Source organism: Emiliania huxleyi (assembly GCF_000372725.1).
Source record: "Emiliania huxleyi CCMP1516 unplaced genomic scaffold EMIHUscaffold_37, whole genome shotgun sequence".
Lineage (NCBI taxonomy): Eukaryota > Haptophyta > Isochrysidales > Noelaerhabdaceae > Emiliania > Emiliania huxleyi.
The window spans coordinates 427,718-442,414 of NW_005199194.1; the positions used below are offsets into that span (position 1 = coordinate 427,718).

General features: G+C 65.8%; 1 protein-coding gene across 1 annotated transcript; it reads right to left on the reverse strand.

Annotated features, from left to right (window-relative positions):
• Positions 1–9,441: 9,441 nt before the first annotated feature.
• On the reverse strand, positions 9,442–12,456 carry EMIHUDRAFT_464034 (hypothetical protein; the record flags this gene model as incomplete). Its single annotated transcript, XM_005771910.1, has 6 exons — positions 9,442–9,615; positions 9,685–9,949; positions 10,085–10,195; positions 10,330–11,457; positions 11,551–12,122; positions 12,189–12,456. 6 exons carry the CDS (start codon positions 12,454–12,456, stop codon positions 9,551–9,553), a joined length of 2,409 nt encoding a protein of 802 aa, XP_005771967.1. The 3' UTR covers positions 9,442–9,550.
• Between the last annotated feature and the right edge of the window lie 2,241 nt (positions 12,457–14,697).

The window sequence follows — 14,697 nt, forward strand, 5'->3', positions numbered from 1 at the left end:
GAGATGTCGTCGAAGAGCTGCGGACTGGTGGGACTCTCTGGGACGGCCGCTTGCGACGAACACAGTTTCCTTTCGGCATCATCATCACAGCATTGTTGAGCACTTGAGCACGGGATAGGGTCGATTCCGCGGGTACGGGACCCCTCGATCGTCTCGCCCTCCCTCACTGGAGTGTTCATTGGGGGGGGTCATAAGAAACACGGTACAGGATCGAGGTGCACGCTGCCGAAGCAGTGTCGTCCCCCCTCTCCCCGACGGCGATGGCGGTGTGACCGATCGAGCTACAAGAAGAGCTTGTTCAGCAGGATCCAGGTTAGCCCGCGCACTGCCTCACTGGGCCTGAGACCGCAGAGACGCTTCCCGTCACCGTCTCGGGTTTGTGTGGGATCGAACCACTCCGGGATGGGCAAGCCCATCGTTTTGATTGTGCCTTTCCCTGACACAGCAGGAGAGAGAACGACGAGAGTGGGAAGAACGCGAGGTGGCATGAAGGTCGCTGCGAGAATTGGTGAGAAACTGCGAAGAGAGATAGAAAGTGGTAGACGCCCGAGGGTGGGCGACGGCTAGCACCACACTTCTCCCCTAAAATCCCTGTGTGGTGGCGGCGTGCCGTCCTCCCATCCCTCCCTTGGGTTGTGTGTTTTCTTTCTTTCTTTTTACACTGCACGGGACTGGCGCGCACTGGCACTAACACAGGTACCCCACTGGAGCCGCCTAAGCGACTCCCGCGAGGCGACGGCGAGGCACTTAGCTCCGTGCACTCGACCGCCCTCGCCGCAGGCAAGCTCATTCAAAAAGAATTCCGATCAGCGGCCCTAACGAGGGTTTCCCATTGTGTCCCCTTCGCGTGCGAGCGTGACACTGCAGGCTTGGCGCCGAGCGCCCGCGGCTCAGACCTTGTGCAAGCCGACCCTCGGTGGGAGCACCGGTCCGGACCGATGGCGCTCGGTGTGGAGCAAGCAAGACCCCCCCCCCCCCCCATCGGCGCGCGCTCGCCATTCCAACGGCCGCCAGGAGCACCAAGAGGACTCCTCATGGCTGCTCCCAAGTGGGCTTCGACCGGCCTCGGCTGGGGGGGCGGGTTGTCCCGGTTGCGGACGCCTTCTGCAGCCCCCTGGGATGGGGACAGCACCCCAAAACTGCCCCCCGGCGGCATACAGCACTGCCAGCCAGCCTCTTCCTCCTCCTCAAGGGCTGTACTATAGGCCATATTGCGCCGCCTCCTACTGGCAGCCGGGCGGGCGCGCGCCGCGGGCGCCTCGGCGCGCGCACGGCTCGCAAAGTTCGAACGAGTACTGCCGCCCGGCCGCCTCAAGGCTGCCGGGCGGCAGTACTCGCCTCGCAAGGCGCGCACCGGCTGATCTGGCTGCTGCGCCGGCGGCCGCTGCGCTGGCCGCTGCTGCGCCGGCTGGCGGGCGGTACGGCCGCCGGCGGCCGCTGCACCCGCGCCTTCCCTCGCGGGCGCCGTCGCGCCGCGCGCGCCCAACTCTGCTGGCACACGGCACGCGTCGTCACTCAGCCGCGGAGAACAGGCGGTGCTGTGCGCGAAGCGCGCGCGATCTCGTACTTTTAAGGCTGGATCCGGCCATTCCAAGGGTATACCTTTGAGAATCCCCAGCGTCCCACCCTCCTAGTCACACTCTCAATATCTCGACTCGCCAACACGAAGTGCTGCGATCGGGGGTGGCCCATTTGTTTTTTCCTTTCTTTTTTTGGGCCCTGTGGGCACCCTAACAGAGGCTTCTGGCTTGGGGGGGGGGGGGGGGCGTGCAGAGAAGTGCGCCCCCCTCCCTGGAAGCGATGTCTGCCTGCTCCTGGGACCTTTCCAAGCAAGAATGAAGAATAACCGCTATACACTAATTAACTAACTAACCCCGACCGACCAAACAAAGAAAGGCAGAGCGGGCGACGGCTCCTTGTACATACATAAAGAAAGCAGACAATTCAAACGAGGGATGGGAGGAGGACAGACCCATCTTACAAACCTAACATACCCGTGCGATGTTATAAACCTAACATACATGCGAGGACGCACGCTTGTCCGCATCTTGTCCGTCGTTTGTCCGTCTTCCGCCTCATTCCACCTACTACTGCTGCTGCTGGTGTGCTGCTCCACGGCCCATCAGGCCCACGCCATCGCTCACTCCGCGTCACATGGCCCTGGCGTGGCCCAGAGTATGCGCCGCCGCCTTGTCCGCTATCGGGCCACGCTCGCGCACCGGCCGACGCAGCGCACCGCGCCACGCTCGGGTAGAGAGCGCTATCACCTGACGCACATCCCCTCCCCACCGCTGCAGACCAAGGCATGTCAGACATCTCGCTCGACGACGTCCCGGACGAGACCGGCCTCCTGACGGACGACGTCAAGAAACTCCTGGGCTCCTTCGTGAAGAAGAAGATGGCCCGCAACGACGTGTCTGCCGTCTCGCAAGCGGGCAGCTTCTTCGACCTCATCAACAACAAGGGGCTCGCCTGGCGTTTCGACAGCGTCGTTGTGATGCTCGCCAAGGCGCGGGACGGCTACCTCGACGACACCACCAACAAGACTGGCCGCATCCTGCTCAACGCCGGCAAGGTGGGCGAGGACTACGGCGTCGAGGAGGGCGGCGTCTTCGAGCAGGACGTCGCCGGCACCGTCACCGCGCGCGGCGTCATCGTGTACGGCTCGGGCATGAACCTCATCCTCGGCTACGAGAACGACGACTTTGGCCTCGCTTACAAGAAGTACTTCTACAAGCTCTTCGAGAAGGCCATCAAGGAGATCAAGGCCAACGATATGCTCAAGGTCCTCGAGGCGAAGGTGCACGCGGACTCCACCCTGGCGTTTTGCTCGCGCGAGTCGGTGATGGTGGCGAACGGTCTCGGCTCGTGCGAGGCGCGGGCCGCCGGCATGCGCGCCGACAAGATGATGCACCCGGCAATCCTCGGGATGGAGGAGGGCTCCGGCGAGTCGGCGCACCAGCTGGTTAAGCAGTACAACCCGCGCAACCAGACAGTCGCCAAGACTTACAACTGGTACGGAGCGCACCGCGCGCTCTTCCTCCGCTCCGAGATCGAGATGCACCTCGCCAACGCCTCGCCAAACGAGAGCCCGGACCAAGTGGCCAAGAAGGTCGTGCAGCACTACTCCGAGTCGCTGGTCATCAAGGACGGGGAGGGACGCCGGCTGCCAGCCAAGCGGCACGCGGAGCTCATGTGCTCGAGGGTTGAGGCCAAGAAGCGGATGCAGGCCGCACGCCTGCTGCCGTCGTAGGGAGCGACCCTCCGCGGATTGGAGAAGCGGGGTCCCAGACGGCCTGTCAGAGACTGTGTAGCGTACAGGCGCGCTCCGCTCTTTCGGATGAGAGGACTAAGCTCCGCCGCGAGATATTGGCTGGGGGTGGCGCATGTTTTCGCTGGAAGGTGGATTGTTAACCCACACTGTGCCGCCACACACTTGAGCAGTGAGAGCGCTCGCACGCACCAGGAAGTAGGATGGCCCTTCGTTCGTAAAGCTGTCGATTATGTCCGTGTCGGACCGACGTTCTCTAGGACGTTCTGGCGAGAGCGCCCCGCGCGCTAGAGAGCGGGGCGCGGCCGGGGCGGGCAGGCGTCCGCCGTCCGCGGTGCACAACGTGCCCGCGCTCTGAGCTCGTAATCCAAAATCTCCATCGGGGAAATCCATCCCCACCTCTCACACACTGTCGAACCGATTTATGCGGTACACGGGGCGCTCTCTGTACTCTACTCTGAAACCCCCTCTGAAAACAACTTCTCTAGTACAAGTTCTAGCACTGCTTGGAGACAGTGTCGACGCCGATCCGCGGAGTCTGTGACGTGAGTCCGCCTGTCGAGGCTCGGGCGTCGGGGCGGCGCCCAGTGGCGCGACCGAAGGACGCAACATGCTACTCGTACACGAAAGGTGTCACCACTATCCACTTCTATCGAGGCGGGGCACTGGGCGCGTCACCGCTGAGACACCCAGGCGGGCGACCTCGGCTTCTTCTTGGCGGGCCCCCGCGCCGCCTCCTCAACGAACGCGAAGGCGTCCCGCTCCGGCGGCCGCGCGGGTGGGTCGGCCTCGGCGGCCTCGCCCTCCTCGCTCGCAGAGGCCGTCGAGCTGACTGCCGCCCCCGGGTCCTCCGCCTCGTCGCCCGCCGCCGCCGCCGCCGCCGCCGCCGCCGCCGCCGCCGCCGCCGCGTTGAAGGCGGCGACCAGCTGCGGGTACCGCTCCTCGAGCACCTTGGCGGGCAGCCACGCCTTGCCGCCGCCCTCGAGCTTGCACTCGTACTGGTGGCCGATGCTTTTGTATGGCCTCTTCCCGAGCACCTCCACCGGCACCCGCACCGGCGCCGGCCGCGGCGGCGGGGAGTCGGCTGGTGAGTCGCGCTCGGCTCCACCCGCGCGGGCCTTGCCGCCGCGTTTCGGCTGCTCGCGAGCGTGAGGCGGCCGAGGCCGAGCGGGAGTGGAAGGGCCTCCGCGGCTCGAGCCCGGGCGGGAAGTCGAGGTGGAAGGGCCGGTGGCGGTGGCGGGAGTGCCGGTGCCGGTGCCGGAGCCGGAGCCCGGGGCCGGGCGGGCAGAAGACGGCGCGTCCTCGTCCGCGACGTGGGGCACGCGCTTGCTGCCGTCGAAGCCGTCCTTGTACGACTTGCCGGAGCGGCCCACCAGCTCGGGCTTGGCCTTCTCGTAGAGCGCCCACGCGATGTCGCCCTTGTGGCCGCGGGGCGGGCAGAGGTGCGGGAAGCCCTGCCTGTGGGGGTAGCTCTCGCCGGGCGCCGGGCGCCGGCCGATGTGCCATTTGTCAATGAACTCGTCCTCGAGGCCTCGCAACGACGAAGGCCCCGTCCCCTTCTTCTTCGTGCGCTCGCGCAGGAACTTCTCCCGCGTGCGCAGCTCGTCCGTCGTCCAGCCGGGGGGCAAGTCCCGCCCCTCGCCCGCGTTCTCGAGGTGGATCGCGATGCGCCGCAGCTCCTCGTGGCAGTTGAGCTTGCCGGTCGGCAAGAGGTCGTGTGTCTTTCGGTACGCGAGCTCAGCCGTCTGTGCCTGGTAGCCCTTGAGGAAGCGCTCAGCGCCCTCTGCCGACCCGAAGGCCTGCTTGTAGCCCATCTCAGCGATCACCTTGGCCACCTCGGGCGGCACCTTCAACTCGTGGCGGAAGTTCGGCCGAGCCCGAATTACCTGCGCGATCAGCGCGTCGAGCTCCAGCGTGTTGACGCCCTTGACCTGGGGCCGCTGCAACATCACGTCGATCGAGGCGTTGTCATCCCACTGCGCAAGAGGCGTTGTCATCCCACGCGTGGGCGGTGCTGGGCAGCGGGCATTCGGGGGGGGGGGGGCTGGGGGGGTCGCACCGGCTCGCCGTAGGTGTAGCAGTGCTTGGGCTCGTCGCCCGTGCCAAGGCCGCCAAGGCCGTTGAAATAGAGGGGGAGCACCTTCTTCTCCAGCTGCATCCGCCTCACAAGCCTTTCCGAGTCTGTCAGCTTGGGCGGCTCGAGGAGGTCGGCCTTGGTGAAGACGACCTTGATGTTCTTGGACGCCTCAGCCTTGTCGCCCGCCATCAGGCCGAGCTCGATGAGGCATCGGAGCACGTTGCCTCCCAGCTTGATGGCCGTCTCGTTGCTCGGGTGCACGACCAGCACGAGGTGAATCTCATTCTTGTCGAACGTGTCCTGAAGCAGCGCGAGGAGGCCGCCGGTGCCCTCGACGGTGCGCGTGTTGGTGCTGCTTGCCGCGTCATCGTCGCCCTCATACTCCAGGAACGCCGTGCCGTCAGAGATGCCGGGTGGGTCGAAGATCTTGATCCTGCGCCCCGCAATGACCCTACCCCAGTACGAGATGCAGCCCTTGCTGGTCCCGTTAGCGTTGGCCGCGTCGCCCATCTCGAGGATGTCGGGACTCGGTTGGTCGACGGCGGGATCGAGCATGGCGTCGACCTTTTGGCTCTTGCCCTCGTGGATGTCGCCCACCACGAGGATGTTGTAGACAGGCGTGTCCTGCCAGAGCCAGGGACCTGGGCGGCGTCTGGTGGAGAGCACAGCCATGGTGGAGCACACAGCTCTGACTCGCGCGCGGCCGCCTGAGGCCGGGAATTCTTTTTCCGTGGGTTTTTCTCATCTTGTACCGAGCCGCGCAAATAGTTGCAACCCAGTGGCTGCCCGCGCTCGAAGATGTTGTGTGCGCTCAGCGCGCTCGACAGCGACCACAAGCCGCCGCCGGACTCGGGGCGCCGGGAGAAGAGCAACATCGAAGCCGTGAAGGCTTTGGTCCGGGAGAATCCGGCGCTTCCTCTTGGACCAGCTTTGGATGCCGCTGTCAGCGTGGACGCCACAGGCGAGGGCGTAGCAAACAAGAAGACTCGCCGCTACCTCATACAGCAAGGTGCACCCGTCACGGAGCAAGTGCGCCAGAAAGCCACTCGCTTCTTGGATGTTTTCCCACCCGCCATCGGCAGTGCGGCGGCCAGCGGCGGCGGCGGCGCGGCGTCCAGCAGTGGCCGCGCGGCGTCCAGCGGAGGAGACCTGGCTATCAGCGAGGGCGAGGGCGAGGGCGAGGGCGAGCAGGCGGCGGAGGCAGGCGAGGGCTCGGAGGGCGGCGAGAGCGATGGGGGCGAGAGTGACGGCGGCGGCGGCGGCGACGGCAGCGGCGGCAGCGCTGCCGAGGAGTCGAGCGAAGCAGAGGAGACCGAGGAAGACGGCCGGGACGGAGGCGACGGCAGCGACAGCGACTGGCAGCCGGACGAGACGTCCGCGCCGCCGCGCTCCGCGGAGAAGGGTGCGGCGCGGGCGGGCGCGGCGTGGGCGGCGCCGACCCCGCCCGCGCCCAAAGGCAAGGCGGAGGCGGCGCAGGCCGCGCGCGCCGTGGCGGTTGCGCCGAGGCCCGCATCGATCGACCTCACCGGCGAGCCTGATCAGAGCGGCCCGCCGCCAAAGACGCAACGCGCGGCGGCGAACCTGGCGGTTGCTCGGGCGGCGGTGGCGGCGGCGGCAGACAACAAGGGCAGTGACGACGAGGAGGACGACGCGTTTCTGGGTGCGCCAGCGGCTGGCCGGGCGACGCCACTGGCGCCGCGAACGGGCGGCAGCAGACCGGGCAACGCCGCCGCCGAGGAGGTGCCGGTGCCGGTGGAGGTGCTCGATCGGAGGGTGCAGGGCGTCGGCCACCAGTACCTGTGCAAGATCGAGGGCGGCGGCGAGGTGTGGCTGCGCGGGGCGCTGCTCAAGGAGAGCCACCCGCAGCTGCTCGAGGCCTTTGGAGGCGGCGGCGGCGGCGGCGGCGGCGGCGGCGGCGGCGGCGGCGGCGGCGGCACAGGCACCGGCGGCGGCGGCGGCGGCACCCGCGGCGGCACGAGCGGCGGCACGAGCGGAGCTAGAAGCAGCGGGTGCGCAGATGTTGTCATTCGCGTCTCGCAGTACGAGAAGGACGACTCATTGACGAGTGCCATGGCGAAATGCGAAAGCCGCGGCTTCGAGGAGGCGGGCGCCCTCATGGACGGCGTGTGGGAGAACCTGCGCATTCTGATGACCAGCGAGCACCGCGGAGCGATGCAGTCGGACAAGGAGGGCGCCGGCCGCGACCATTGGTGCAAGCGCTTCTGCCGCGAGGGCGCGGAGTACAAGAAGACCGAGGTGATGGCGCTGCGGCACGAGAGCCTGTTGAAGTACGACATCTTCGTCTCGCGGGAGCACGCCTACGTGTCAAAGAAGCGCAAGCGCGCCTGCGTTGAGTGGCCATCTGCTGGGAGGAATCGCGCTGACGCGTGCATCTGGCTGCGCCGCCGCTCCTCGCCCCGGCTAGGCCTCGAGCCGCCGAAGCTGCTGTGGGACCGCGACGCGCTCGACGCCGAGCTCGACGCGCCCGGCGGCCTGCAGTGCGCCCTCGTTCTCGAGTTCAAGTGAGCCTTAGCTTGTTACCCTCCTCTTTACGCGTTGCCACCTCTCCCACCGCCCGTTTCTCAAGGTACGGAGGCGAGGAGAAGATCAAGGCGGCCGACAAGAAACAAGCTGTCGGCTACTGCAACGGCATCTCCAAGCTCCTGCAGCTCGACTATCCCAACACGCCGTTCCGGGTCGTCCCCGGCTTCGTCAACGTCTACCTGGGCGTCGGGACCACCAACGTCGATAAGGGCGCGAGCCGCTCGACGAAGTGCGAGTACGGCGTGCGCATGAACGAGAACATCGCCGACATTGACGCGGACTCGATCTCTTGATCGCCGGCGCATCAGCAGCCGACGAGCTGCTACCGCGCGAGCCGGAGCTGTGCGCCAGCGCCAGTGCCCCAGCGCGATGCGCCAGCGCCAGTGCCCCGGCGCGATTGATGGGAGCCCTTCTCCCAGGTTCGGGGCTCGACGAACGTACGCGGAGTGGGAGAGGGAGGAGTGTTTATTGCACACTTGTCCGGGCCACGGCGCCCAGCGCAGCGCCGAGCGCGAGCGCCGCCGCCCGCCGCGAGGGAGCTAGCGAGGGAGGGTGCGGTGCACCGTGCACCGCACTCCGGTCTCCGCAGTCCGCACGACAGCGCGGGTCGCAGACGAGAGGTTGCCATGAAAAGTACAATCACAATATGCATGAAAATAATTTGATGTCACAACACGGATACGGCCAGCTTTTCCTTTTCTACAGGGACCGGACCGCGAGGCGTCGACTCGAAATCTACTAATGGTTGGGTAGTAGGGCTAGAGGGTCGCTCTACACTTAGCCTCTGCAGCGAGCGAGCGCTCAACTTAGCCCCCGCACGGAGCCGGGCTCGGACTTAGACGCTGTATGGTCGGGGGCCATGAACTTAGACGGCACAAGGCCAAATCCGGGTAAAACCCGGTATACCTGCAAAAGTCCAGGTTTACCCGAAAAATACCTGGACGCGTCCCGACCAACGTATGCCGCGCACGACGCCATATCGCCTTGTCCCAGGGCCAGTGCGCTACTTGCGGCGCGCAACTCCTGCTCAAGTACGCGCACCGTACCATGTGCTGCCGCTATGCGTGTCTTAAGGCGGCTGCGGGGAAGCGGCGGGCGCGGCATGCCGATGGCAGTGCGGACGATGCGGTTGCGATGTGTTCTGCTTCAAGATCGTGGCGGTGCTTGGCATGCACTTCTGCGATCCCAATCAGCTCATCGCAACGAAGCAGCGCAACAAGCTGGCTGCTGCCAACAAGGCCCTATGCTAGATCTACCTCACGCGCGGATCGTTCAAAGAGGACCAGCATACACAGGCTTCCTTGACATGCGTTTGTTTGAGCTTGAGGCTATTTGTGAGAACTGTTTGGCTTGAAGATTGCGCTCAAGAAGAGCAACGAGAATCGGAAGAGGAGGATGCTGAGGCGGCGATTGCTGAGCATGAGAAGGATCGATCCGGATTAGAAGGCGCCCGCCGCAGGCGAAGAAAATTTGGGGGCTAGCGCCGTATCGTTGATCACGGTGGGAGCCTCTTGGCCCCAGGCTGTGCCACGGCCGACTTAGCCGATGTAAGAGGCTCTCGCTGATCTTAGACCGCGTAAGCACCCCAGCGTGACTAGTCACACTTAGACCCGCTCAGCCTCGAGGCTCAGAACTTAGACTACTACCCAACCAGTAATCTACTCTAGGAGGCACGTGAAGTTGGCCTGGCGCGAGCCATTGTCGCCGTTGACGATGTAGTCGCCTGTTCGCAGGCAGGGCCGCGCGTGAGGACGGACACTCTCTAAGAGCGAGGTCAAGAGCCGAAGCGCGCCGAGGTAGCCGAAAAGGGCAACTTCCTCCTTTGTCCATCCAGCGAGCGCATTGAGTCCAGGCACACCAACGTTGCCGAGGACGTCGTTGACCCAGCCGCCGACCCCCTTAGGGATCGCCCCGTAGTACGGGAAGTTGCCGAGGCAGCCAAACGGGTCTTTGCCACTGTAGTGATCGTGGTAGCTTGCCATCTTGCAGTTGGCGATGGCCAGCTTGGGCGGGCAGGCCTTCGGGTGTTTGAGGAGCGACTTGCGCACATCGATCGCCTTGCAGGGGGGGAGGGAGGGGGGCGGGGGGAGGGGCGGGTGAAGTAGGGGTGAAGTAGGGGTGTAGGAGTCGAAGTGCGTGTGAGGGCGCGCCCAAGTGATCGGCAGCGTGATCCAGACCACGGTGAGGGTCACATCGTCCTGCGCCGTCGTCGTGCCCCAGAAGGGGTTGTTGAGCACCTTGAGGCCCTTGAGCGTGCACACGAGCGGCTGGCCGGCGCGCTGGCACCTAGTAAACACGGAGAGCTGGCTGGCAGAGCTGGTGTGCCTGGGGGAAGGCGGGGGGGGGCAAGAGGTGCGCTCCAAGTCATGTAGTCGCAGAGGTACTGCCACGGCGAGCATGTCCCCCCATCGCCTTGTCCCGGCGGCGGCCAACTGACCTTCTTGCACTGCGTGTAGTCGCAGGGCACCTTGTCACCCCCCGGCCAGTCCTTGTCCTTGGTCAGGTCCGGGTACGAGCACTCGCCCTGGTAGTGCTCCGGGTTGTTGTCCAGGATGTGGTTGAGGACGTACAGGGGACGGACAGCCTTGCCCTTCCGGAGTGCATTAGGCTGAAAGGGTGTCGGCTGCACGCCGAAGCAAGACGCGAGCGAGGAACCCATGTAGGCCGACCCTGGCTCGGGCTTGTCTGCGTACGGGTCGAAGGTCCACGTCCACGGGGCCCCGGACGCACGCTGTCCGCGCAGCGGCTCGCAGCAGGCGGCATCATCCTTCTTCCACGGGCCATGCCCGTAGTTGTTGATCATCACAGCTGCCTGAGGCAGGGGAAGCAGGGGAGTGAGAAGCAGCATGTGCGAGCGAGAGACAGCCGGGAGGGCACTGGCCGCCTTTGAGACGCCCTGCGCGATGGTGCCGGCCAGACCGGTCGACTCGAGCACGCCGCCGTCAGAGAAGAAGCAGCGCGTCGGCTCGCTGAGCGGGCCGACGAAGTCGGTCGGCATGGGCTTGAACTCGTAGGTAATGTCGGCCGCAGGGTACAGCGGGGAGATGCAGGTGAAAAGCGAGCCGACGAGGCCAGATGGGGCGTCCTCGGGCTGGAATTGCGTGACGAAATCTGCCGTCAGGGACATGATCGCCTCTGGGGATAGGTGGCCCGAGGAGGTGATGGGCGCGCACGGAATGCAGCTCGGCTTCTCCACCCAGGTCGACGAGGGCTGCGAGTTGGAGAGGAACTTCACGTTCGGCGGGTCGACGCAGCAGGTGCCGAGGTTGCGGTCGAAGGTCATCGGACCGTTGTCCTTGCTCGGGTCGCTCACATTCTTCGGGTCGTACTGCGTGATGGCCATCCCGGGCGTAAAGGTGTACGGCACGACGCTCACGTTGTGGTAGTTGGGCTGCAGCTGCAGCGCCTTGTAGATGCCGATGCCCATGCCCTTCCTCTCCGCATTCTTCTTCGCCTCCTCCACTGTCTCCTCCTCGTCGTCCTTGGGGTGGTAGACAAAGGTAGAAACCTCGCGGGCCCAGCAGGCGAGCGGGCCAAGGAAGTTGCGGTAGCCCACGCCTGTGACCTGACGGCAGCAGCGGCGGGCTCCAGTAGGGTGAGCGGTCGGGTAAGAGGCGGGATAGTAGCAGGGAGGGGCTGTGGTGGGCGGGCAGCTCACCTGGATCATTTGCGTGTGCGCCATCGGGGTCGGCGCGCCGGGGCGCGGGTAGGCGACCTCGCACTCATCGACGTCGGCGAGGCAGGCCACGTCGGAGACCTGGTCGGGGCCCGAGGCCGTGTACTTGTTTTGCGAGATGCCGAGGGGGGAGAGAAAGAAGTTGAAAAAGAACATTCGGGCATAGGAGGCGAAGCCGATGGAGAAGCTGGGCAGGCACAGCCACCCGTAGTTTGGCCAGCAGCCGCGGCCGACGCACTTGCCAAAGGAGAGGATGCGGGCGACGAAGCCAAAGGGGAGCGACATGATGGCGCCGGATATAACGCCGGGGTTGAGTCCTCCTTGCCGACGGACCATCCAATTGTAGTAGCCAGTCTCCGGCTTGTCGCCGCAGGCCTTTGAGTTGTCCGTGAGGAGGTCGTCCCACGTAATCGAGTTCGGGTCCGAGTTCGCGCTGGTGTTGAGGAAGTTGACCGGGTCAAGCTTGGGGCAGGGCTTGTCAAAGTTGTTGAAGCCAGTCGGCTCAGGGTTGGCGTAGCAGTACGTCTGGCTGGCAAGGTATCCGCCAGAGACGCCTGGCAGAGGGTGGGAGGGTGAGTTGTGCGGGGCAGTCAGGCCGAGGCGGGGCAGGAGCGAGGCACCCGCCATCACGTCGAACTCGTCAAGGGCCGGTTTGTCACCGTTCGGGCCGACGCAAACCTTGTGCAGGCCGCGAAAGATGCCGTACGCGCTTGCGACGGGCAGGAGGCCGCCGCCGTTGAGCACGAGCGCGGTCTTGAATGGTCGCTGCGGCGCTGCGGCCGCTGCGGCGCGAGCTGTCGTCTTCTTGCCCTCGCGCTCCTTGGCGCGGAGCCCTTCCACGTAGGACGCCTTGGGCGCTGGGATGGTGGGTCGCGCGACGAAGCTCATCGCGCGAGTTGGTCGTGGGGCGTGTGATGAAGGTGAAGGAGCGCGACGCCGCGTTTCGAGCTTTCTTTCTTTTTGATAGTACTAGCACGCGCCAGTTCGCACCTGTGTCGAGCCTGTCTGCTGTGAGAGAGAGTTGTTTTGTTCAAATTCTTTCTTTTTCTGAGAGTTGTCTTGTCTAAATTCTTTTTCTGCGAAATTCTTTTTTTGACAGAATGCCTTCTTTTTTGCCCACAGACATCCCGCCGCCCCCGCGCGCGCCCTCAGTGTCGCGCTCAAGCGCAACCCCCACTATCTCCTCAGCTACGACTCGGCAGACCGCGAGCTCTTGGACCGAGCATGCCCGCCCCATCACCTTGCTCCGAAACCGCTCGCTCTGGGCTGGCTTCAACAAGCTCCTCAGTCTGTGCACTGAGCCACTAAACGCCCGGCCGGCGCACAGAGCCCCCGATACCTCACTGCCCCGGCGCCCACAGCTCGATCTTCTTTGGCAGCAGCTGGTTCGACAGGTCCTCTCCATGGCCTAGGCGGCCGCTGCCGCCCTCGCCCCAAGCAAAGACGGCGCCGTCGGCGGTGAGGGCGAAGCTAGTTAGTTCTTCCGCCGACACAGCGACGACGCGCCGCCCAGCAAAAGCCTCGACCTTCTTGGGCAGCAGCTGGCGCTGCTCGTCGCCGTGGCCCAGCATGCCATCCTCTCCATCGCCCCAGCTCCAGACGGCGCCGTCGGCGGTGAGGGCGAGGCTGTGCTCGTCTCCAGCCGACACAGCGACGACGCGCTGGCCAGCGAAGGCCTCGACCTTCTTCGGCAGCAGCTGGCCCTGCTCGTCGCCGTGGCCCAACAGGCCGCCGTCTCCCCAGCCCCAGCTCCAGACAGCGCCGTCAGCGGTGAGGACGAGGCTGTGCGCGGCGCCAGCCGACACAGCAACGACGCGCTTGTCCGCCAAGGCCTCGACCTTCTTGGGCAGCAGCTGGTGCTGCAGGTCGCCGTGGCCCAGACTGCCAAAGGCTCTATGGCCCCAGCTCCAGACGGCGCCATCGGAGGTGCGAGGCTGTGGTCCTCTCCCGCCGACACGGTGACGACGCGCTGGCCAGCAAAGGCCTCGACCTTCTTGGGGAGCGGCTGGTTCTGCTCGTCGCCTTGGCCCAGCTTGCCAAACCTTCCCCTGCCCCAGCTCAAGACGGCTCCGTCGGCGGTGAGGGCGAGACTGTGGCTGCCTCCAGCCGACACGGCGACGACGCCACCCGCCAAGGCCTCGACCTTCTTCGGCCACGGCTGGTCCTGCTCATCGCCGTGGCCCAACCGGCCGTACCCTCCATCGCCCCAGCTCCAGACAGCGCCGCCGGCGGTGAGGGCGAGGCTGTGCTTGACTCCAGCCGACACACTGCAAGCTCGCAGGACACCCTATCTGGGCAGCCCGACTCGCAAGGCAGCTTCTCGAGTATGGACCTGGACGAGGAGGGCGAGGCGGAGGGCGGCCCTGCGCCTGACGAGGCGGGCGAGACGAAGGAGGGCGACGGACAAAGTCGCGGCGCAGGGGGTCCGGAAAGCGGCGGGGCTGGAGGGGGCGGCCCCTCCCCGAACCTCGCCCTCGGGCGAGTTAGGGTCGTCGGCCAGGGAGGCAGGACTCCCGCAGGGCACCTTCGGGTGGATCTCAGTAGAGCCGGCAGGCACCCCGAGCTCGCGACGCCCTTCACGACTGGAAGGGCCAGGGAGCGCACGTGCTTTGATCGCAGGGGGCACCGTGGAGGGTGCACCTGCGCCACGGAGGCACTCCGGGCGGCGTATGCAATGTGGGGGGAGGGCCGGGGAGATGCTGCCTCGGCGTGCGCTGCCGCGACGCGGCACGGAGTCGACCGGGCCACGCCGGCGAGGGAGATGCGCTCCAGCGAGGGTCGCGTCCTTGAAACCGCCGACGCGTTCCTGGACGACAAGGCCGATCGACTCTGGAGGACGCGGTCGGCGGCGCTTCGCGAACTGGCACAGAAGGTTCGAGACGGCACGGATCTTGTGCTCCTATGCGCGGGTAGGATTGAGTCCTGTCACGGCGATCTGCTGAGGAAGGGGATCCTAGCCGACGCGGCGCAGCTCGAGGCCACCAGCAAGAAGAAGCCGCGCTCCGACAAGGCCAAGCCGAGGGGTCCTCGGGGGCCTAGGGCCGACTCGGTGGAGACGGCGGCCCGCATGGGGGTGCTGTCGACCTTCTACCTCCGGAACGCTTATGAACGGGACGGCCCGGGGCTGCA